Source organism: Lytechinus variegatus, chromosome 2, assembly GCF_018143015.1.
Source record: "Lytechinus variegatus isolate NC3 chromosome 2, Lvar_3.0, whole genome shotgun sequence".
In the NCBI taxonomy this organism is placed as follows: domain Eukaryota; kingdom Metazoa; phylum Echinodermata; class Echinoidea; order Temnopleuroida; family Toxopneustidae; genus Lytechinus; species Lytechinus variegatus.
The window spans coordinates 30,826,673-30,852,300 of NC_054741.1; the positions used below are offsets into that span (position 1 = coordinate 30,826,673).

The 25,628-nt window shown below is 35.8% G+C and overlaps 2 protein-coding genes across 2 annotated transcripts in view; one reads left to right on the forward strand and one right to left on the reverse strand.

The window, feature by feature from the left end:
- Nucleotides 1-858: 858 nt before the first annotated feature.
- LOC121407824 lies at nucleotides 859-14,708 on the forward strand. The gene is made up of 3 exons (XM_041599055.1): nucleotides 859-1,255; nucleotides 11,295-11,683; nucleotides 12,278-14,708. Exons 2-3 carry the CDS (start codon nucleotides 11,506-11,508, stop codon nucleotides 14,041-14,043), a joined length of 1,944 nt encoding a protein of 647 aa, XP_041454989.1. The 5' UTR covers nucleotides 859-1,255; nucleotides 11,295-11,505; the 3' UTR covers nucleotides 14,044-14,708.
- A 5,407-nt stretch (nucleotides 14,709-20,115) lies between these two features.
- Nucleotides 20,116-25,628, reverse strand: part of LOC121407825 (differentially expressed in FDCP 8 homolog) — a 28,932-nt gene continuing 23,419 nt past the window's right edge. The window contains exons 11-13 of the mRNA XM_041599056.1: nucleotides 23,974-24,114; nucleotides 22,588-22,697; nucleotides 20,116-21,069 (exon numbers count right to left, since the gene is read on the reverse strand). Of these exons, the coding sequence (XP_041454990.1) occupies nucleotides 20,961-21,069; nucleotides 22,588-22,697; nucleotides 23,974-24,114 (360 nt within the window). The 3' untranslated portion in view covers nucleotides 20,116-20,960. The remainder of the gene's footprint in view (nucleotides 21,070-22,587; nucleotides 22,698-23,973; nucleotides 24,115-25,628) is intronic.

The following is a 25,628-nucleotide window of genomic DNA, read 5'->3' on the forward strand; positions in this document are numbered from 1 at the left end:
TCTCACATGCTAAATGTTTCATGAAATTTGAACACTTTCGCGTTCTGCCATTTAGAACAGGGTAGATCTAGATTTTGTTATTTTTGTCGTTTTAAGATAATGCCCTTTCCAAGAGAGGAAGTTCTGTTTTCCCTTTCTACCAAAGTTTCAATTATTTTCTCTGTAACCCCTATATAACTTGTACACTGTTAAAAATGATTTAATGCTTTTTACTATATGTGAATCGCACAGTAGCTGTTTAAACATTATTGTTTAAAACCGTAAACAACCATGCTTAAATTAGTGATAATTAATTATTTTAATTTCAACTTTTTGAACAGATTTTAAACACTTGTTTAAACAACTCCTATGCGATTGACATAGTTAACAGCGTTGCTTAAATTATTTTAAACAGTGTATAGGTCACATTTTGTTCTCTGTCCACAGAAAAAAAAGTTGTAGTCCCACATGGAGTCAACAACTTTCGGCTTCTGAATAGGCCTACTGCAAAGAAAGCCCAAGAAACACTTATTCTTCTCATTATTATACCATTTGTCTCTCCGATCAATGTGAAACAAGGAATTCAGGCACAATGTACCTCTTTGTATTCCTGCTGAATAATATGAAAATCAACAGGAGATCGATACGAGCAAACGGCGTCCACAAAAGTGTGAAAAGAAAGCCATGGACCGCGGCTTTCAACACGGGCGAATCTTGAGCGATTCATGAGAAAATGAAAATGAATTGATAAACGCCTTGTGGCGCCATGCGTCCCTAAACGTGACCTTCTGCAGTTTCTTTTCCCCAATACATGTTTTAGATAAGAATTCATTTCCGATTTAAGAGAGAAAAGGTGGATGGAAGAACACGTGACTGAGAAGTGCAAATGATTTAGTTAAGTGTGGGCGAGTGTGGATGTTTAGCGTGAGCACAGGGCGAGGGAACTTTCTCCTTACACAGCACTCCAAAAATTGATTGATCGAAAATCACTGGACTATACAAAAACGGTCCATGACAACGAGGGCTAGGCGTTGGGCCTGGACCTTAATGGTAGAAGGGACATCACCAAAATTATTTGTCTGTCCGTTGTACTCTTTGATCCGATTACAATAGGATGCCCGATGTATGCATTGTCATAAAAAAGGGGATCGAAGTTGGTAAAGTGTTTGTGGTTCGGTGCAGGTATAACAGAGGATATTGTTGTAGTGTGTTCAAGATCAGACGGTTTTACTTGGAAAAACTTTGGAAAAAATAATCGTGTAATTTTGGGGAAGTGGTAAGTACAGTTCCTTCTTATTTTTAAAAAAGTACCGACAGTTTATTCTCCAGTACTTCATTATAGCCGATTTTTATCCAGCCAACTGCCTCACTGCAAACGAAAAACGTGTCAGATAATGGTCTATCAACGAAGTCCTATATAATTTCGGCTTGTTCATAATTCATGTGACATCAACAGTAATAAATTCATTGGTAAATGAAATGAAACTCTAGATGTTTAGGCCTATAATGATTAACGACTATCATATTCAGCTATAATGTCTGTATTCAATAATATGTAATCATGATGTTAAACATTGTACGTGCTATGCCTATATTTTCTAATATGTGTACATAATATTTTATACATTATAGAGGATTAATACTTTTCCTGGATTAGTGTATAAATATGTAAATAACATTATGATCAAAATATGTCCTTCACTGTTATAGACTAGATAATAATGATGATTATGATGATAATAATAAAAATGATAATATTGATAAAAATCATAATTATCATCATCATTACCGCAGTAATATGATAATAATAACAGTATAACGTTAATGAAGATAGTCTTCAGCATTCCCTCCCATTTCAGGAGATTCTATATCTTTCAATAATTTGCAAGCAGTCTGACAGCAATTACATCACCTTTGTTTCACATCAAATCAACAAAATTCAGACACATCGTCATGATTCTGATCTAACAATAATCCATGTCTAGACTATTCTTGCCCATGGTCATGGCTAAGATGACCTTGGTTAATCCAAGATGTGGTTTTTAACACAACGAGTGACCATTGATCGTGAAACCGGTCTGCGTGCATGGCAGAAAACTACAACACCTTCATCAGAAAAAAAATCTATTTTTACTATAGTATGATATTCATGTACTTGTACAACCTTTCATTTTTGGCATTTGAAAATGTATTTGGCATGTTCGTATAACATTTAATCCATAACGATTTGTACTTTTGTAATCATTACAACGTGCAAAGTTTATGATTGCAGTAAACTAATGCATATTATTTCAAAGTACTGCTAGTTGCAAAGAACATACTCAAATTTTGGATGACAGTGATTTTGTAGCTATGTTTATCATGTTAATAGAACACTTGATAAAAAATGTAATCTTGGTAACATTGTGTGCATGGTCAGGAGGCGTGATGGGATTTATGAAATCCGAGGGCTGAAGTTTGTTAAAGCAATCACTTATCAATGTTGACAAATTACAATACTCAAATTACAGTTTTAAAAAAATATGATCATTGCTGTATTAAAGGTCAAGTCCATCCAAGAAAACAAATAGAAAAAAAATCAAACATAAAGAACGCTAAAAACTTCATCAAAATCGGATGTAAAATAAGAAAATTATGACATTTTAAAGTTTCGCTTATTTTTCACAAAACAGTTTTTTGCCTAACTCAGTGATATGAAAATGAGAGAGTCGATGATGTCACTCACTCACTATTCCTTTGTTTTTTTATTATTATTTTAATTATACAATATTTCAATTTTTACAAATTTGACAATTACGACCTCCCTGCCCGAACCACAAAATATTAGAATAATGGAATTCCACGTGTTCAGGGAGGAATGAAACTTCGTTTCACATGACAATGACGAGAAAATAAAATATTTCATATTTCATATAATAAAATACAAAAATAGTGAGTGGGTGATGTCATCGGTCCCCTCATTTGCATACCGAACAGGATGTGCAATATTATACTGTTTTGTAAAATTAATCGAAACATTAAAATATTATAACTTTCTTATTTTACATCCGATTTTGATGAAATTTTCAGTGTTATGCTTGTTTGAAATTTCTCTTTCTATTCAAATAAGCTTTTGTTGGGGTGGACTTGTCCTTTCAAAATACCTAATTGAGCATTCATTATATATGCCATTTCCAATTATCATAAAAGAAAATGCACAATATTATTCTTGGATGTTGGACGTGAGTAGGACTTTATAAGGTTCTGAAATAACTTTACATTATTTTATTGAAATTAATTATAGGTATTATTTGCTTTAAATCTTTCGATTGCATTTTTTTCAACCTAACATCATATTTTTTAAAATAACAGCATATTTTTCACATTTCGACCACATTATGCTTGGTTTCGCGGTTTGCTTTGCTTATTTCATATTAAAATGAAGGAGGTGTCCAATCCCCTAGAAAATTTTGATTTTAATAAAAGGTAACATTCAGACAAACATTATGCTGAACTTTTCATCAAAATCGGATGTAAAACAGGAATGTTACGCCTACATATGACATCAAATTCTCGCCCTTTTCCATAAAACAGTTATAGATGACAATAATGTTTATGAGTGAGCCGATTACGATTACGTTACATTTTCCCCATTCTTTTCTCTATATATAACATCATAATATACAAGTTTTGTAATTTTGACAGTTAGGACCCTTTTGATTGAATCACCGCAGTTTACAGCAATGTCAATTTCACATGGGGAGAAATACTACTTTCTTTCATGATATGATAAGAAAAAATATTTACATTTCATATTTCATTCAATGACATGCAAAGAAATGGTGACAGTTTAGTCTAGAGCGCCCGAACAGGAGATCATTTTGAAATTAAAATCAATTTTTATGACAGACTTTAACATAATATCCAGTAAATTATATCATATTTTAGGGGAAGGCGGGGTAAGTTGTGACAGTTTTTGTTTTTTGCATGTTAGAATTGATATGATTAATAATCTTGTCGAAATAAGTACCTTGCCTTGAAATTTAATTCTTCTGAAATATTTTCCACCTATATATAACTTTCTATCCCCACACTGAAAGTCATCGTGACCTTTGAAAAAAACGATGTCAAATGGCTCAACTTGCCCCATATATGGGGTAAGTTTGAGCCACCTTCTGGGGTAAGTTGAGCCACAAAACTATGTACAAAATGTATGAGGGGAGAACCAGCATGTCAATTTTTTGTTTAAAGTCTTTTCACTTGCTAATTCTCTATAAATACTAACATCCTTTAAAAGGAAAAGAGCAGTCATGTAAATTTGCTCCTTTCAGCCAGCATTTCAATCGATTTTTATGGTTTGTTTGTTTGTTTTTTAAGATACATTACCATAGGAATTACCATGGCTCAACTTGCCCCATGCTGTTTGGCTCAACTTACCCCAGTCCGAACTTAGTGCGATAATTTTGTATCCAAACATTTATTATGCATCCATCATATAAAAGACTATGACAAGAATGAAGATCCATGCATACCTGGACTAATAATGTTGTTATCATGTCTTTATTATATTTAAAGACGTGTGTGTTTATAAAGCACTTATCTATTTCACACTCTTTTTTACTTTTTTGGCTGAAATTCATATTTTTCCCTCTAAAAAACTACTTTTTGTTTCAAAGTTGAAAACAATGTGGTGGGGTTAGGGGTTATGCTATGGGTCATCAATACATCACACCACCACAATGTCTGACTCATTCATTATTGGCCTGGGTCTGGTGGCTCAACTTGCCCCTATGCTCAACTTACCCCGCCTTCCCCTACCATTTTCCTTTTCATTTCCATCTTCTTTTTTTTAACTGTCCTAGAACTTTTTTTTTTGGGGGGGGGAGGGGGGGGGGCAACAGCTCCCCAAGCCTCCATCTGTTCGTGAGTGATCATCACCTGTATTGTTATGAATAATAATTTCCAGAGCTTTTATATGCATAATTTTGAAATGTCTATAATCATTGATAACTTTCTTATTTCGAATTCGATTAAATAGTCAGATATTTTAGACTTCCCATTTAAGAATAATTGTATATAGGCAGCCATAATACTGACAGTTGTATTAAGTCTTCCTTACGAACGACCCGTTGATATAGTGAATGGACGGATTCCAAACTACTGCTCTTTAAAGTATGTTTCCTTGATCGTGCTTAGCATAATTATGAAATTGCTAAAGGCATTTTTTTCAGGAAATAAAGAATGATTGATTTACTTAGTGTAGTGTAATTGGAATATCGCATTGAATTTTTTTTTCTATCGCAAACCAACCAACACTTTCTGAACGATAGAGGATAATTATAATCCTCATTCCCAAGGGCCGTATCCAGGGGATAAGAGCATAGTTTTTGCACATAATAGGCCTGCACTGTCTTAGAGAATACATGTAGGGGAAGGCGGGGTAAGTTGAGCATAGGGGCAAGTTGAGCCACCAGCCCCAGGCCAATAATGAATGAGTCAGACATTGTGGTGGTGTCATGTATTGATGACCCGTAGCATAACCCCTAACCCCACCACATTGTTTCCAACTTTGAAACAAAAAGTAGATTTTTAGAGGGAAAAATATGAATTTCAGCCAAAAAAGTAAAAAAGAGTGTGAAATAGATAAGTGCTTTATAAACACACACGTCTTTAAATATAATAAAGACATGATAACAACATTATTAGTCCAGGTATGGATCTTCATTCTTGTCATAGTCTTTTATATGATGGATGCATAATAAATGTGTGGATACAAAATTATCGCACTAAGTACAGACTGGGGTAAGTTGAGCCAAACAGCATGGGGCATGTTGAGCCATGGTAATTCCTATGGTAATGTATCTTAAAAAACAAACAAACCATAAAAATCGATTGAAATGCAGGCTGAAAGGAGCAAATTTACATGACTGCTCTTTTCCTTTTACAGGATGTTAGTATTTATAGAGAATTAGCAAGTGAAAAGACTTTAAACAAAAAATTGACATGCTGGTTCCCCCCATACATTTTGTACATAGTTTTTGTGGCTCAACTTACCCCAGAAGGGGGCTCAAACTTACCCCATATATGGGGCAAGTTGAGCCATTTGACATCGTTTTTTTCAAAGGTCACGATGACTTTAAGTGTGGGGATAGAAAGTTATTTATAGGTGGAAAATATTTCAGAAGAATTAAATTTCAAGGCAAGGTACTTATTTCGACAAGATTATTAATCATATCAATTCTAACATGCAAAAAGCAAAAACTGTCACAACTTACCCCGCCTTCCCCTACTTCTTTTGTAGGCCCATGTTCTCCTTCAAATCTTTCTTATTCACCCTAATCCTTATCCCCTTTATACCAAAATTCCTTTTCAATCGCCTCTATGCACATAACCCTTGGCCTTTTTCGTGTGTATTTTTTATAATCCATCTATCTATCTCGTAATTCTACTTGCACTAAATCTCTCTGTCTGTCTCTCCTCTCTATCTATCCACCTACCTCTATATATCTATCTGTCTATCTATCTACCTATCTATTCATTTATCCGATCCGATATATATCAACCTGACTCTCTTGAAAGGAAATTGGACGAAAGCAACATTGAAAATACCACTGATCTTGTTCTAATTATCATAAAATGATCGCATCAGTTTTTACCGGATCATGACGGGTGAATATCATAAATCTGGATGAGATATGAATGTATCATGGCTTTTTTTTTGGTCCAGTAAGGATTTTTTTCAGGGTATTCCGATTCTCAGTAGGACACGCTGAGAGTCATTATGTGTAACCTGACGGTTCGTAAATAACGGAAGAGGGTCACTATTCATAAAAGTGATGAGGGTCACTATTCATAACTTACCGTGACGATATAATCAGTCATATATAGAGACTGTCATCGGGTCAATATCTTTAACAAGTGGAATGCCTCTGGCCGTCTCACCTGCATCACGCGGTTCAATATAGCAGCAGTGCTGACTTTGAATACTACTCGAACTCGCACAAGATGTTCAGTGATACATGGTTACTCTTATGTCCACTTTTTATGAACTAGACCAACAAACTTACAGAGATATGATGGTTATTTAACAAAAAAACCCAACATTGCCAAAGTTCATTGACCTTACATGACCTTTGACCTTGATCATGTGACCTGAAACTCGAACAGGATGTTCAGTGATACTTGATTACTCTTATGTACAAATTTCATGAATCAGATCCATAAACTTTCAAAGTTATGATGGTAATTCAATAGATACACCCAATTCGGCCAAAGTTCATTGACCTTTGACCTTGGTCATGTGACCTGAAATGCGCACAGGATGTTCAGTGATACTTGATTACTCTAATGTCCAAGTTTAATGAACTAGACCAATAAACATTCAAAGTTATGATGGTAATTCAACAGATACTCCAATTCGGCCAAAGTTCATTGACCCTAAATGACCTTTGACCTTAATCATGAGACCTGAAACTTGCACAAAATTTTCAGTGATGCTTGATTACTATTATGTCCAAGTTTCATGAATCAGATCCATAAACTTTCAAAGTTATGATGGTAATTCAACAGATACACCCAATTCGGCCAAAGTTCATTGACCTTTGACCTTGGTCATGTGACTTGAAATGCGCACAGGATGTTCAGTGATACTTGATTACTCTAATGTCCAAGTTTAATGAACTAGACCAATAAACTTTCAAAGTTATGATGGTAATTCAACAGATACTCCGATTCGGCCAAAGTTCATTGACCCTAAATGACCTTTGACCTTAATCATGAGACCTGAAACTTGCACAAAATTTTCAGTGATGCTTGATTACTATTATGTCCAAGTTTCATGAATCAGATCCATAAACTTTCAAAGTTATGATGGGAATTCAACAGATATCCCCAATCCGGCCAAAGTTCATTGACCCTAAATGACCTTTGACCTTGGTCATGTGATGTGAAACTCATGCAGGATGTTCAGTGATACTTGATTAACCTTATGTCCAAGTTTAATGACCTAGGTCCATATATTTTCTAAGTTTCCTCATTTAAATATCCCGAATCAATTGCATTAATTTGTATATTGTTGCTATTTAACTTCTCGTTTTCTTAAGGCTTATTATTACGATATCTATGCTTTATTTTGTCATTAATTAGATTTTTTCTCTTTAAATAGATTGTTTATTACTATTCCTTAGCTTTGTTAGGGAAACGTAATCTGGTGGTGAGATTACGCAATTTTAATAACACGTACTTGTTCTATATAACATCCTCCTAATGTTGTTACTCTATTGATTTATATATAAAACAGAATCCGTTCAACCAGAAGATGATCTGAAATTAAAGATCGAAAGTTTTAAGCTCAAATCATGACTCTAATCGGATTTGTTTGTTTGTTGATTTATATCTATCAGGGTCAGGTTTTGTTAACAACTAATATACTGTGTTATTGGTTTGAAACGCAGTGTCAGATTATAAAATGATCAAATTTTCTTGCTCGGTCTCTACGCTCCCTCGTATGAAAGGAGATCTACATCACATTACCCCTCACTGTTATTCGGTTTTTACCAAATTCTATAAGGTAATATCATAGGTTAAAATGCTGAGTTTTGACAGTTAAAGTGTCATTCTTTTTGCTCGCGGATTGTGATGTTCACTCGCACGTAAAAAGCTTACTTCTATCATGTCTATTTCGGAGAGTAATAGTACAGTCACCTTTTCTCTCCATGTATTCAAATTGTATCACACACTTACCACATACTATGGGAACACGCATGTTTGTCGGATAAAAAGATGATAAATATTTTGCAAATTTTACGCTATGTTGCTTTAAAATCTACCCTTAAAACATGCATTTTTCCCAACTTGGGGGATAAAAATCACCCAGCAAACATGCATATTCTATTTCTATCCAATATTGGGAACATTTTTGCTCAGTGTTTTTAGAGTGTATAAATCTGAAAAGCCAAGGGATTCATATCACAAACCACATCCCAGTTTAAAAAAAATAACGCTACACATGCTACTGCCATTATTGCCTGCCCCTCTAACAGGGTATGCCAGACAAGCCACTAAGTTGATGCTAAATTTAGTATAACACACTGCATTTCATATTTCGTGAAAAGAAAACGTTTCCAAGTTTCACCATTTGACAATTGTGCAGACATGCAGGAACTGGGGGCACATACAGCTTGATGAGGTAACGATAAAACGCCCACATACCAAAAATAATTAATATTAATATTGATTGAATAATTCTTTTTTAAATACATTTTTCTTCTCATTTATTTTTTTTTATTTTTATAGTTTTGACCCCAAATCAATAGTCAGCGTACTTCAGTAGTCTTGGTAACGTACAGGGTTGATAAGGGTAAAAAGCACCTGCTATGTTGTGTCGATGATTTATTTTTTCTCTATACAAGAACAAAAATCGATGCAAACGAATGACTTGCTTTCCGCAACAAGCGATGGTTGTGTTTGGATTGAAGTCGTTAGAGTGCAATCGAAAAAGGTGCCCTTTTTACTGAAGGATTGTTAAGCATGGCGATAGAGTGTGAAAACAAACAATTCTAATCTGTGTCCTTGGTTCACCATTAGACAAGTTTTTCTGTTTTTTTAAACTGGGGGAGGGGGGTAGGTGCAAATGAAGGCTTCTGTTAAGGGGAGTATTTTAGAATTTAATGATGTACATGTTTTTATGTATATCAGGCTATCCGTACGTCCCATTTCTTTCTTGTATATTTTGATTATACTTTGATATAAATGGGGACACTTTTAACTGCATTTCAAGCTTCATTTATAGCTTGCATGTGTGCAAATAAATGACCCCAAACGGAGAAGGAAAATATTAGAGGTTAATTTTGTAAAGACGGTGGGTCAAGAAAATTATCCTTCCCAGCGTATTCTAATTGATTTTTGGACCCGAGTCATTTGCATCTTCCCTTTCTTCCCTAATGTTGGGTGCATGGATCAAAATTATGATTAAGGTGATAGGAAGAGCATCATTTTGTTGTGTAGGCCTCCATATAGATCACTTTGTTTCTTATACTTTTCAATAATAATGTACAATCACCCTTTGTATATTAATGGCGGTTGTAGATGGCCTCAAGAATCAAGATGATCCAAGTGAACTACTTTTTTGTAATAACGCCTCCCTCAACACACCGCCGCGGCGCAATAATGTTTGTATACAGGTGTTGAAAAGCTGTTTCACCTTTTTATTCCATCCATGTACCTGTCACGTTTACAAAAGGGATCTAAGTAGTAAATGTGTTTTCATTGTTCACCTCAAAGCCCAAATGACAGGGGCACTTGTAAATCTTGAAAAAAGGATGTTCTTCAAATAAACTTACTGGCCTCAATGCAAAGTAAACTTTGGATGAATAACGAATGTGAATGTACCGTTGAAGAAAATCGGATTGACAACTTGTGAAAACGGCGTCCTTAGATACGGTTTACATCAAACTTAGGCCTATACGTGTTCATATCTAAAATAGCTGTCGGATTTTTCTTATTTCTTTATTTGCTAAATTAAACATAAAATCACCATTTGAGTGCAGGGAACATTACTCCAATCGGATTCACAAATATAGGTGTCTAAAATTGCTTTGATATTCATTACTTCTTTTGTGAATGGCGTTTATGCTATTCATCTGTGACTGCACCTATGCATATGAGTATAAGAAAAAAGGAGGAAAAGATAAGAAAAATGGAGAAAAGGGAGAAAGAAGAAACAAGCGTATAAAACAGAGAGATTTTGTTCACTAGGGTAAGGATGAGGTCCTATTCAAGTCATCTTGTCTCCTAGTACAATGAAGTCGCCCCTTCCAAAGATTGTCTGTTAAAAAATTGATATGTCCTGACACTGATCGAATCTCATAATTCAATATTTACACGCTTAGGAAAAAACGTTCTGCAAAGAGACAACAAAGGTTTATGTTATTTCCACTTTGATTGCGAGTCAAGAATAGTCAACTTAAAGTAGCATTTTATCATGACCTTTATGAAAATGTCACATTGAACATTGTCTAAATGTATTTTTACTTATGTTTCGACCCCCTTCGGTTCAAATGAGATTCTGTAGAATATTATGCGCTATATAAGCATCTATTATTATTATCATTAAATGACAGTTAACCTTATCAACCTATACCGACATAGAAGTTGCAGCGAAGCTATTGAGTTGGCCTAGAATTTCGAGTCCTGGAGGATGGTGACATGTTTTTTTTTGTATTTGGATTTTATTTTATTGTATAATAATCTCAAATAACTTAACTTTATGTAAAATATGTTATTCAAAATCCAAGTCTTTCTTTTCAAACGTCATTTGTTTTTGTCTTTTTGTTTAGGCTCCTTGAGGACTGATCGACTGGCAGGTTCATAATCAATGGTCACAACTGATACACCAATGGCATCATACTGATGGAGCCAACGACATCCAAATCGATGGAGACAGTCCCACATATATCTCATCACATCGACGATTGATGATCGCGAAGTCGATGACGACGTTGACTTCGATGTTGACCAGAAACGAGGCCAGACGATGCATCTCTTATCATGTCGATCCCTCTCAGTGCTACCATTGCGCGTCTGAAACCACTGAGGGACAAACCGTCACTGGTCTTGGTGTTTCCCAGTGTCGGGAATCCCGGCAGGAATCACCTGCTGACAAGAACTGTGCTTGCTATCATCATCATCATCACTTTGCTTGCAAATGCTTCTTTTGTCGGAGCTGGTAAGTTTGTCTTGATTTCTTTCTTTAAAAAATATTAAATGAGTTTTCGTTTCATCTCTCAGATTATAAAACAGAAAACATTCTAATCATATCAGGCTATATAGTTGAACTTATTCTTGTGCATGATCTTATAGGATGTTACACATGACTTTTTGAGGCAAAATAAATCACTTTAATGTACTTATTGAGCTTTTAAATATCACAACTATGGCCGTACGCTGATATTTCCACCCCTGGGGTAAGTATGTATAAACTTAAAAAAAAATATGAAAGCCAGGTCGTGAAGTGACTGAGCTCATCGCGAAGGAATTTTTTCATTACAACGCTGAAAAAGAATTATCTGGCCGCACGCTCTTGTTCTCTCTCTTTTGTTGATCAAAAATTGTCCCTAGGATCTTGTACGTTAGCAGAAGTTTTATACAGGTAGTTGTGTTTTTTTAACAGAGAATGTTGGGTAAACTATTACATGTAATCACTCTTAAACCGATAGTGTAAATATCTAAAACGAAATCTGTCATTTGTGTCAAGTCGACAAATGACTTTTATTTACAGTTTTCTATATCCTACCCAATCTTTCCATGATTTATGTTTCAGAGACAACATCTACTACACCTCCCGTCCTTCCCCAAAATGAGGCCGGTGACATGTTATCCCACACCCCAGAAGGTCTGCCTAAAGTCGCTTCTACTGCCTTCTTCCTCATCGCTCTGTTCCTCTTCAGCATCGGTATCAGCTATTTCTTCAAATACTATGTATTCAGTCGTGACCGCAAAGAATGGTGCTGCGAGAAGCAGTCCCAGGTTGCGGTATCGCCCGAATCCATGGGCCTCAAGGACAATACAAGCAGACAGAACACCCCTGAAAACGGCAATGCTGGCAAGACAGGCCTCTACGCCAACATCTTCGCGAGGTCTTACGATTCGGACGAGGAGGAGATACGTCAATTGCAGCTCGAGGCCTTGAAAGCGGAATTGTCTAGTGACAACGAAATCCGGGTAGGGAAAAAAGCGGCGAAGCCGACTAAATCATCCATCCTGAAAGCATTGGAAACGGCAGATCGTTGGCCAAGACTTTCAGTCCAACAAATGACCTCGGAAGACAAAGCGGGCAATGGGAGGGCAGTTAAAACTGCGGCTTCTATTTGGAAGGAAAAGGCTTTGAAAAAATCAGACGAAAATAAGAAAAATATTCCAGAAATGACTGTCGTTGACATAGGCAACGCGTCAAATGGAATACTTCATCCTAGTAATAGCAATAATGTCGGTCTCACGAGTGTCGTTGTACATCGAAACCCGAGTCCTATCCCTTCATCTGACTTATCAATGAATGAAGCAGGTCTAAGTCTACCTGCTGATAGACAGGAGAATGGGTCCATTATTGAGACTCCAAGAACAGATATCTCGATTGGCCTCCTTTCTGTTAGACCAAAGTCAGGTCAAGGTGATCTCGATGGCTATTCTGCAGATTTCGAGTCGGTGAGCTTATATTCTGAATTGTCAAATATTACTGAGCTTCAAAAGAGCATGGACAGCAGAAGTGTCAGAGCAAATACTGCTAAAAGGAAAAATCCAACACGTGACAACTTTGTATCTCCAGCAAATGATAGTAGAGCTGGTGAGAACGTTTCAAGCAAGGAAATGGATGATGAACATTCCAGAAATCACACAATAAATGCATCCAACAATGCACATAATAGTCTACATGGATCGTGCCAGGATCTTGAATTAAAACACTTTAATACTAAAGGGCCAGAGTCTCAAGCTGAGAATGATGCTGCCAGTGAAATGTGGGCAAACAAAGTAATACCGTGCGACAATCCTCCAGCATCAATGCAAGTCACAGATAACAATCAATCAAACACCAATCCCACTCTTGCCATCACTACTGAACACACCTCGCAGATACCTGGTTTGCCGAGTCCTGAAGGAGAAAATGAAATAAAGACCAGCAGTGAAGATGAAAAGCCTGGAACTCCTGAAAGTGGAACGCCACTGCTCCTCACCGATGAGGGCAGTGATGACCAGAAGCACCAGACCCCTAAGGAAACCTCGGACCTTGTTGAAGGAAACCGAACTCCAAGCATTTACGCAAAGTATGCCAACAACGCCAAACTTCCAAATAAACATGTGATGGGCGATGCAGACGAGGCCGATGAACCTTCTACAAGTGCAAAACCGCACTCACCAGTGAAGCCGGCAAGAAATGCAGAGCAGAAAGGACATGGTAGTAGTCCGAACAAAGTGGCAACGAGCAAGAGTAGAACGAGTTCAGCAGCATCCAAGCCTTCAGGTGGGACACCAAGAAACAAGACAGGGGCGAGAAAACCTAACCCACAGAAAAAGAAAAATGTCACCAGGTGACGAATGAGGAATATGGTACAAAACTTATTTTAAATGGCAATGATTGATAATGTTTGATAATTTAAGAGAATTAGCATCTCTCAGTGTTCCAACTTGCATGGCATCCAAAAAAGGAAACTTTTGTGACTCATGAATGATCTTAGCGATCTGCAAGAAATTATGGTGAATAGTCCTCTGCTGTAATTTATTTTCAATTCAATATACATACATGACAATAGAACGTTAGTACAGGCAGGAGTGAATCCATGGGTCCGAAGGGGCCTCCTCCCCCCCCAAAAAAAAAAGGAAGGGAAAAGGGAGGAAAGTCAGAATGAAAAGAAAATATTTTAAGGGGAAAGGAGAGTAAGAGGAGGTAAAGAAGAGATTAGAAGGGGGAAAGAGAGCAAAAGACAGCGAAAAACAGAGAAAGGAAGGGAAGCGAGAGGAAAGTAAAGTGAAAGAAGGGAAAGAGAGACTGGACATCAAAAGGGGAAGAGAACGAAAGGGAAGCAAAAGAAGTGAAACAGAGAAGGAAAAGAAAAGGAAGGGGAGAAATATGGGGAGGATGAGCATGGAGGGAAGGGAGGACAAGAGAGAGAGACAGGGCTAGGGGAGATAAAATTGAGTCATGTAAATAGAACTGCTAAAAGCTTTCATCAAATGAATCAATTGTTATTTCATGAATGTATATTTAATATAAGACAAGTCCTGTTCCCTAATCTAAGATATTCCATGATACCATTTGGTCAAATGTTATTGTTTTGTTTGATCAAGATTTTGAATAAATAGATATGTGTATAACTTATCACTGGGTAACGTGACTATATATTGTGTTCAGCTCTCTTACTCTACTGAATAAACATAGCAAGAGTACATTGCCATTTGGTCTACACCCACTTCGTCTACTTCCAGCCTGGGGAGCGTTTCATGAAAGGACTTATCGGACGTTTTTTCCGACAGTTACCATAGAAACAGTGACTCTCAGCCAATCAAAATAAAGAAAAGATGTCAGATCTGACAACTTGTTGGACAAAAATGTTGATGGTCTCATCCTACATGGTCCAATCCTAATCTATTGACCATTTCGTCGGCCTTATGCCAAAAGGGCCTTAACCCGATTTTAGGGGTTCTGAATATTTTATAATAAATTTAACACATTTCATGTAAAACTTAATAACTTAACACGTTTATCGAAATTGGCTTCAAAAGCAAAAAAACGACCACAAACTTTTGATTATTAGAGAGGCCAAAACCTTTATAAACGCCATTATCTCGGAATGGCCAAAAGCAGTTAAGGCCCTTTTGGCATAAGGCCGACGATTTGGTCTAATTGTTATTTTAGGTATTCCCATTTTGTGTAAAACCCACTTGTTCTATTATCACCACTTGGTTTATATGATTACATGAATTGCTCAAGAACCTTCCAAGCTTAAAAGTGCCACCCAGATGTTCAGATAATCATCTCGTCATGTCTACAATCCTTGGAAAAGATGACCAGATGACAAGATCTTGGATCTCATCTGGTGGGTGTTTCATAAAGCTGTTCGTAAGTTAAGAGCGACTTTAAGAACGACTGGTGATCCTTTCTTATGGTAAATGATATTCATCCTTAATGTTCATTGGTGATTATTTAGCGCGTAAGGTTCACCAGTCATTCTTTAAATCGTTCTTAACTTATGAAACGGCCCCCAGGTCTACATCCTGTGGGAGAGATGATCAGATGACTACGATCATGGATCTAACTTGACGAGATCCAAGATCTTTTCATCTTAATATCTTCACTCCCAAAGGATCAAGACATGACGAGATCCAAGATCTTGTCATCTTTTTCAAGGATGATTATCTGAGCATCTGGGTGGCGCTTTTAAGCTTTCATATCATATGAACCACCAATTTTCATTTGAAAAAAAAAATAGACCAACTAGGCATTAGCCTAGAAGACAGTTCGACCAAGTAAGCATTGGACCAAGTGACGGCTTGCCTGAACAGTTATTAGGCTAAACTGATAGTAGACCAAAATGGGTTAAGCCATGATGGTGTTTATAGACGATCTGAAAATTAGACCATCTGCTATCAGACCAAGTGGATACAAACCCTAGTCATTCCACTTCATTCAGAGCATCATAACCCAAACATACTAGTAATAGTACCTGGGCAATTCCATAAAATGATCACCCTTTTTGTATGTCTGACCTCCATTTTTCTCAAGTTTTACTTCACTTCATAAACTGACTAAGTCATGGTCTTTTGAGAACATTACAGAATGTCAAAAGAACAAGAAATCAGATACAGAAAATTTCATGAAGGTCCCACTTATAGGGGGTTGGATATTTTATGGAATTGCCCACCTACAAACTATTGGTGAAGATTCACAGGGATTTCAGGAAAGTATTTAAACAATGTGAGAAAAAGGGGGGACTTAAAGTTTCAAGAATTTCCAGCAATTTTTAGGGAAAAGTATTCTTTTCTTTTCTTTCCTCTATACCTACATTTAAAACATTCACTGGTTAATGCAAAGGTAAAAAAAAGCAAACTGAATAATGGGTACGATTGCCTCAATTGAATATTTGATTTTATTTACAAACAGTATAACAAAAGTAGATTCTCCATTTCTACCTTTAATCATACACACCGCATGAAAAAATCACAATATATAATACCTTTTCCATGGATGACTTCACCTCTCACATCACTTCACAGATCATTCCACTCGTAGTACATAGGCTTCTCCCTTTTACTATCATTTCTTAAAAATATCAAAATGAAATTAACTTATCTTTTAATGTATGAGGGAAAAAAAAATGATTTTCAAGAATTGCTCAAATGGTAAAAACTCATGTACAGATGTACACAATCATCATTGTTCTTCTAATCACTGTAATTTAGATTAAAGGGGAATGAAACCTTTGGAACAAATAGGCTTTTGTAGAAACAGAAAAATCAAAGAATAAGAATAAAGAAAGTTTGAGAAAAATCGGACAAATAATGAGAAAGTTATGAGCATTTGAATATTGCAATCACTAATGCTATGGAGATTCTCCCATTGGCAATGTGACAAGGATGTGTGATGTCACTGATGAACAACTTTCCCTTTGGTGGACTATAAAATACCCTCAAAATGTCTCTTTGCTTTTTCTTATGATGATACAAACTCTCTATCCATGATGTATTCTTAAAAAATATTTATTACATGCCCTCATGTAGAAAGAACGCATGATCTATGGATAGATGTGATAAAAGAGGCAATTCAAGTGAAATATATACTAAAGTAATGGGTAGAGTTGTTCACAAGTGACATCACACATCTTTGTCGCATTGCCAATTTGCTATCTCCATAGCATTAGTGATCGCAATATTCAAATGCTCATAACTTTCTCATTATTTGTCCGATTTTTCTCAAACTTTTGTTGATCTGTTTCTTTGATTTTTCTGTTTTCACACAAGCTATCTTGTTCCAATGGTTTCATTATCCTTTAAATTGAAAGTATTACCATTTGCAGAAATACAACAACAAAAAATATCTGTTCGTTTTCTCCAATCTGTTTAAAATAACTGTATTCAACTAACCCCTTCAAAAGTATCCATATCTCTTGAGGCCAGCAATAGGTATATACATGATCCGGGGAAAAGGGAAGCTTCTTACATTACAACTTTCACTCTGTTAATATATGCTAGAACTTCTCATATCAAAAAATTAACAAGAATAAATATCCAAATAAATATTATTGAAAATCCAATTGAACTCGACCAATCTGAATAATTTTGTGCTTTACTTTCAATAAACATTTGCAGCAGAAGACTGTAAAATTATTTTGACAGGAAAATCAAATAATACCTGTAATGCATTAAAGGGGAAGACCACCTCAAAATGTTTGATTTGGATAAAAAGGGAGAAATCAAACAAGCACAATGCTGAAAATTTTCACAAATATCAGATTTGAAATTAGAAAGAAATGACATTTCAAATTTGGCTTACTTCAACAAAAAAAAGTTATGTGCACAACAAACAGGATGATATGCCAGAGAGAGTCGATGATGTCACAGATTCACTAATAAGAAATGCCTCATTATAATGTGAAACACAGTTTGACTCCTTCCTGAACATGTACTATGGAATTGCCATTAGTGTTACCTAATGTAATTCAATTAAGAAGAGGAGTCTTATTATCAAATCTGGAAAAAATAAGAAAAGAGAAATTCTAGGAAATGTAATGAAACTGTGCCATCATCAGGTCTCATGGAAAATAAGCAAAACTGTCATAACGTTCTTATCAAAAATGCAATATTATATCCAGTATTATACATCTTTGACTTTTCTTTTAATGCAAATAAACTTTTCTTAGGGGTGGACTTTCCCTTTAAATTCATTAAATAGTGATATATCTAGTTTTCATTAACAACATGGATTAACTGGTTCCTGAAGTCATTGAACAAAAAAAAAGCAGTGTGTTTTGTGTAGCGATACATTGATACGGTTATTCTTTTTTGATAAATAATCAGCTTTATGCACCAAATCTGGAAGACAAAAGATTAACAAATATAATACTGTAAATGACGTTCATTACTTGATTAAAAAAAAATGAACAAATCAAACCTAGTAGTAGTTTCTTTTTGAGGTCCTATCAAATAGAAAAAAATGCAAATGATGAAAATCCTTGTAGATGCAACTTCTTTTGACCCCGTATCAGTATTCTGAATGAATGAATAACAAAAATATTAATGTGACTTATAAAGTGCAAAATCCACTCTGTAGAGTGCTCAAGGCGCATAAAGAGCTAAGAGTTAAATAGAAAAGTTTTTAGAAGATTTTTGAAAGTCTCAACAGAGGTACATTTTTGGGGGATTTTTTACACTCTTTTCAATAGAGGTAGAACAAGACACTTAAGGGGCATTGCAAGAAAATATTTGCGATCAATGGCAAATCAATACTGCAACTTTACCAATGATTACAAGTGATTAACCATTTCTAACTTGGCACCTTAATGCAAGGGGCAGATCAGCTATCAATTGCGATTAATAGCAAGATTTATGATTAAATTTGGGACTTGCAATCGATCGCATGTTTCGTGTAACACCCCATTAGACCATGTAAATATTCCTCCTGGCAGACACAAAAGCTGACATTCTTTGATCTAAGTTTAGGCTGGGATTATGGAAAACTGAAAGTTCAAGGACATCTGAGAAACAGGGTGTGTGTTTTTTTTAAATAGAGGTATTCAGTCATAGATATCGTTACAAACTTAACACCTTCAAATTCTTGGCCGATTACTTATCCTCATCATTGAGCATCATTGGACAATAGAAATGTAAAAAAATGACAAACACTGATCCTCCGCAAATACAAATTCCCTCTCTTACCTGCTAGTGCCACATGCATATTGCGAAAACAGCTATTCATGGTGTATTTCAAATCATATTGCACTCAAAATAATAAATCAAATATAACTAATTTGATCGATGAGAGCGATGATTAATAGTAAATTCATAATAATCATCATTTCATTAACTACACCCATGTGTAACAACTGCCATTGAATAATTGCATATGAAAATATAGACTATATGCAGTACTATTTATATAACTTGAGTATATATTACAAATAAATAAATGTTGATTATATAAAGGCAGCCCACTTCATGCTGGCTTAGTCTTAGATTTTTAAGCTTAGATCTTTTCATGCATCTTTCAAGAAAAATGACTGGAAGAAGAGCAAAAGAAAAATGTAATAAACATTATGCCTCCCATGACAATGAGAGAGCTTCTGACTTTTCCAGGAATTTACCATTTATCAAAGACTTGTTATCATTCCCAATTTGAGTCTTAAGTACTGCATTTAGCACACAAAAAATTATTTTTTTGACAAAATATCTTGTCTTGATACCGGCAACACATTTCATTTTTACTAACATTTCATGAATATATTTCATCTCAATTGTATAGTGTCTACAGGAATTATTTGTACACTTGCAACAGTGTATGAGGAAAAGATGAACTAGGCTGGAAATACATAAATTTCCAACCTGGCTATCATAAAATCTAAAGAATTGTATATCTTATGAATAGGAAAGGTCTAGCCTTTTTTGTCGAGTTGCAAATTGTGATAAGACATGCAGGAATGATTTTCATTGAGTGCAATAATACATATTTTCAAACTTTTCAATGATAATTTTCATAAAAGCCAGACTGGGAATATTTGATTTCCAGCATTTCATTGTCTCCTTTTACAGTGATATTACTGTATAGTGTACGGATAATTCCTTGGGTTACTGCATATCATATTTATATCTTGCAGCAAACAAAATTCTATCAGAGCCAAAGCCAGATTATCTGATTGTACCCTAACCCTTCATGAGACACATTTCTGATCTTTAGGGGGATATTTGAGAATGGATTTTTTTATATGACACCCCCCCCCAAAAAAAGGAAACAAAAAATCACCAAACAAGCAGTCCAGAAATAATGAATGGCTTCCATAGTGCTCATTACTTACAAAAAAAATATGTAAACACTTGTACAGATATATTATTACCCTGGTTATCACCAGTCTCTGGCATACCAACATGTAGTGTATGCACAGTCCCCGCTCCCTGGGGAGTATTCCAGCAATAAGCAGTCAAATCGCTCTGCTTCTTAAGCCAGCAACATTGACATAATTTGCATCTTACTGGGTACCCACTTAAAACCTTGGTTTGAGAGTGGTTAAATGTAGATTCACGTAGTTACACGTTGGTAGTGCCACTACGAGATTAAAACATGACCCTCTGATTAGAAGGTAAGATTCAGAACCACTACATCACAATGCTTCCACATGAAATGAAAAAATAAATCAGAAATATTCATTTTAATTAATTTTTTTTCCAGGAATAATGATTCAAATGAGATCTTTCACCCGTATCACCTGTTCTCATGAATGGTCATCTATGGTCATCTATCTTGGTCATTTACTGATGGGTCTTGAAGGGCTTGAGGCCGGCCGGTCAGCGGATGCTCGCTGGGAGAGCCTGGCACATCTCGGACAATCACCTGACCGCTTGTAGAAACAGTCCCTGTAAAAAAAAATATGGATCAATAAATAACACTAGCAACATATAGATTTATGTTACTTTATATTTTTTCATCTCCTTTCATCAGGACACCAGATAGGTGTTTCTTAAAGCCGTTTGTAAAGTTATGCATGACTTTACGCATGACTGGATCATGTTCTTAGGTGCTAAGTCAGTAACATGGGGATATCTCACATGGCACAAGAAAGGATCACCTGGGCCTTGTCTCACAAAGAGTTACAATTGATCTGCTCAATCACAACTATGGAAAGCCAGCAACGTCAACATCTAAAATGCATGTTTGTTCAAAATATTTCCTACATAATTATGTTGCATATTCATACCTTCATTGTTTTCTTGAAAATTCTGTATGCTTCTCTTTGTTTACAAAGGATATTGTGCAAATTTCCTGTATAAAAAATTATGACATTGATGGATTTCCATCCCGTTAAGGTGGATCAGATCAATCATAAATCTTTGTAAGACAGGGCCCACATGTGTGTTGAGTTATTCCTAACTTACACACAGCTTTATGACACACCCACCACGTCCTGATGGGAGCAAGGCTGTCGGGGGCCGGTTTGCAAAATACACTGGAATAACAAAGCACTAGTTTTGAGTAAATGGGAAAGTGATATTGCTTTCATCTGTATCAATATTCCCAGCCCTTAGCACATTTTTGGTGTGTTTTCAAGCACATTTGCTACAAGGTATTGGTTGTAAAAAAATTTTTTTTACATAATTCCCTTTTAATTTTCGTTTACCTCCTAAAGGCTTGGTCCCACTGCACTTACGGATGCAGAGAGGATGTAAAACGGAAAAGAATCTTGCCATCCATTGGAAAACCTTATGTATCCATTGTGCACTCTTTGCATACATGTTTGATACGCTATATATCCATCGAGGTTCCGTCCACTGTGATTTAATTGTTCTTTCATATTGTCCATTGTCTGGAGCGGATGAAAATGGATGGAGCCAACCCGAAATTTTACTTGTCTGCTGTATCCGTTATGAATACGTTTGTGTCTGTTGGCCAGTGGGACCAGGCCTTAAGATTGCCTTCATTTAGAAATTTCATATTTTGGCGAATTGACATGGGCTTAATTTCAACTGTGAAATACCTAAAAGAAATACTTACATTTCCATAACTTAAAAAAATGCTTTTAATGCATGACTGCCAGCAAATCTATAAATACAGTTACATGAAGAACAGTCAACTTCCCCGATCACTCTGCTTTGTTGACAATCAGCTATGGATCAATTCTCTTATCAGCTACACCTGGCGCTATTGCATATAGCATTTAAATTAAATTTCATTTGCTATTATTATGATTATGAAATAATACTTGTAATTTCTCAATAACAATTGTAACTACGTTGCGATAGAGCCTTAACTTTCTTGATTTTATTTCTTTGTCTCATTCATACTGTATAATGAAGTTGAAAGTTTGTGAGGACTATATCTTTGTGAAAGTGAATACACAGTATAAAACTGTTGAAGACAGCATACTTCTATTTTACCTGTGGTAGACGGCTGAGCAGTTGGCACACAACGTAGCTATCATATCAAACGGAAACAGAATCTCATCGGAATTGCATATCTCACATATAAAACCCTTGCCTTGACATATCTGAAAGACAAAGGAGACAAAATAAAAATAGGTTATTGATGTTAAAGATAAATGAAAGTAGTTGCAGTAAACACTGATTTCACGAGAAAGTCAGTAAAACCAAGTTTAAGTATTACTATATCATCGTGGATCTAAATCTGGTACAGTTAGTTACATAAAATAAACTTTGAGAAATCTACGTTGAAAAATGTACACACTGAAGATCACCAACACAAATAAGGGCACATGGGACAGTGTATTATTATCGCTTTGAATGTCGGCCTGACGCTTGACCCGAATCCTGTGCTTCATTGCCGATTTCTCAGCAATTACACAATTTCTTCCAGAATCCTTTGGCACATATTTTTTATTCAAAAACAGACACTTTGGTGGTCATTACATTGGATTCTGTACGAACTCATTTTGAAATCGTTACAACTGGCATTTATCTTTAACCATAACATCAATCCAAAATATTTTATCCAATAGTATATATGTCAGAGTAAAGGTGGCAATATAGGAAGAGCTACATAAAAGAAGAATATCATCATTGATTATTGAAAGCTACATATACCATAGCTTGATAATTGAATCTCATTTGAATGAGAACAAGTAATATGCATGCAAAATCAGGCGACTTCTGTTCATAAAAACACAATCTTACATGAGCACATCAAACAAACACCACAAAAATTAACCACATCTACATACATGTCAAAATAATCAGATTCAACTGTTCATTTTAACATGTCTCGTTACAGGCGTTACTCCCACTGGATGTTCCATTAAGTTGTGTTCTTAATATCAAGGATTCTACCCAAAAATAAAACAAAATGTTTAAGAGATTTGGTTCAACTGCCATCAATCTTCCTAGAAAATTGATATAAAAATATCATTCCCAATCAAAGCACGGTGTCACAAACTGTTTCAAACACTTTCACAGGCACAAAGGTGGCAAAATTTATATTTTGCATAGTCAGAAAAGATTGGTTGGAAAAGACCCATTAAATCTTCATATGACTTCCATTAAAACCAATCAATCTAAAATCTGAGAATCCCATTTACCTACCATATTTTAAGTGGGTATAATTATTGTTTACATATTGTTAGTATCCCCATTGTGTTCTATATACTGAAGTCTAGTAAATCTACTACCACCTCGAAACAATGATTCTACTTTAATATAACATCCTTTTTTTAACCATTCAATCATCAGTTAGCCACTTTCCTATTAGGCCCACCTGTCTCCCAAACAATGTCTAAATTAATATTCTTGATAGTGAAGTTAGAAATTTACCTGGCAGTCAACTCGTATGTGAACTGCATAGTCTCCATGTATTGTAGCTAGCTCGGAGAGCAGATTGCCTTCTTCGGTATCTATAAGATCTTGGAGGGAATAGGTATCACTGTTCTCAACAAAGTGAGGTCTGATCTGGAGCTAAATAATAAAAGGGTAAAACATGGGTGATTTCAATTAATAGCCAATGGAAATGAGATGACAATCAAAGACAACGTTAAAGAGTACCTAGTTTTTGTAGTTTATGCATGGTGGTATGCTAAATCAAAAATAAGAAATGTTATTGTGAGATTTTCCAATGAGCAAAATTAAATGAACTTTAAAAATCTTACAAACCTAAATACAATCAAAATACAATGAAAACTCTTTCTGACTACATCAAAAAAATGAATAAATTAAAATGAAATACAAATATAAATGCCATTTAATAGTTTTAGAAAACTGATTTTCAGGACTAACATCACCTTAACTATTACATAAATAGCTTAGCATACCTCTTTCAGACAGTTATTTGTAAACCTAAATGAATCTCACAAACAAGAATATGGATTATCTGCAATATCCTGACAGGATATAAGGGGTTGGAGGAAATAAAGTCCGAGAAATGAGGTGTTTACAGCTATAGCTGACAGCCTGTGCAAAAATCTTTTGGATGGTTTCACATCAGCAGCGTTCTCGCCAGTGTATAACACGCATGGTGCAAACACCATGCGTGCGGAAATGGAGACCAAGTGGAACCATGCGTAAAATTTCAGCGACATGCGTGGAAAAATTAAATGGAAATATTCAGAAAAAAATAATACACTCCATGAACTCATCTTAGTGATAGCAACTTCATTTATCGGGTTGCGCCGAAGTCCCACCAACTTAAGACCACTTACAGGCCAACTACGGCTAGGAAAGTGGCAAGGCGCCCAGCTAGCTCGCGGCTGCTACTGCGGGCATATGACGGCACGGTACGGTCGTTCCGTTGACTATTCCCCCGTCTGCCCCGCACATCACACCGGCTATGCTCCATGACCTACCGGTAGCTGCGCTTACTGATATGATGGGAGTGGAACTTGGAATAAATGCATTGTATATACAAGGAACATGTACTTGTACTGTGTTTGTCATTTATCCCGCCCTCTATACACACAATGAACGAATAGCAAAGGAGTTGTACTGTGTTTGTCATTTTATCCCGCCCTCTCTGCACACAATGAACGAATAGCAAAGGAGTTTGAGAACTGTGCGTGACCGCTATGGTGCATGGATGTTAGGCCTGGGACGATTGTTATTTCTACCATTCACTTATTTCCTGAAAAAATAATCGAATGATTCGATTGTTCGTCGGGAATCAGGTCTTTTAAGTCACAATAGTTGACCTACTTTATGGTGAAATCTCCATCAAAGTCACATGTTTAGAATAAATGAAAGTAGGACCTTTTTCCCCTTCTCCATGATATTTATATCAAAAGAAACTACATGAAATGAGATTAAAACTTTCAGTTTATTGTTCCAATGAAAATCCTTCCTAAATCCATGCTGGTACTCTGGTATTATGCATGCATCCCTCCAAGTGCCACACCCCTGCATATGAATGAATCAGCCCAGATCAGCCAGTGCAAAGTCCAAATCCCAAGATGTAAACAACTCATTCATGAACTATTCTT

What these genes read in the sequence shown, in the direction of transcription:
- LOC121407824 (XM_041599055.1), top strand. Translation starts at nt 11,506, where the DNA reads ATGTCGATCCCTCTCAGTGCTACCATTGCGCGTCTGAAACCACTGAGG. An exon ending in TGCTTCTTTTGTCGGAGCTG is followed by an intron (nt 11,684 to 12,277) that starts GTAAGTTTGTCT and finishes TTTATGTTTCAG; the next exon opens with AGACAACATCTACTACACCT.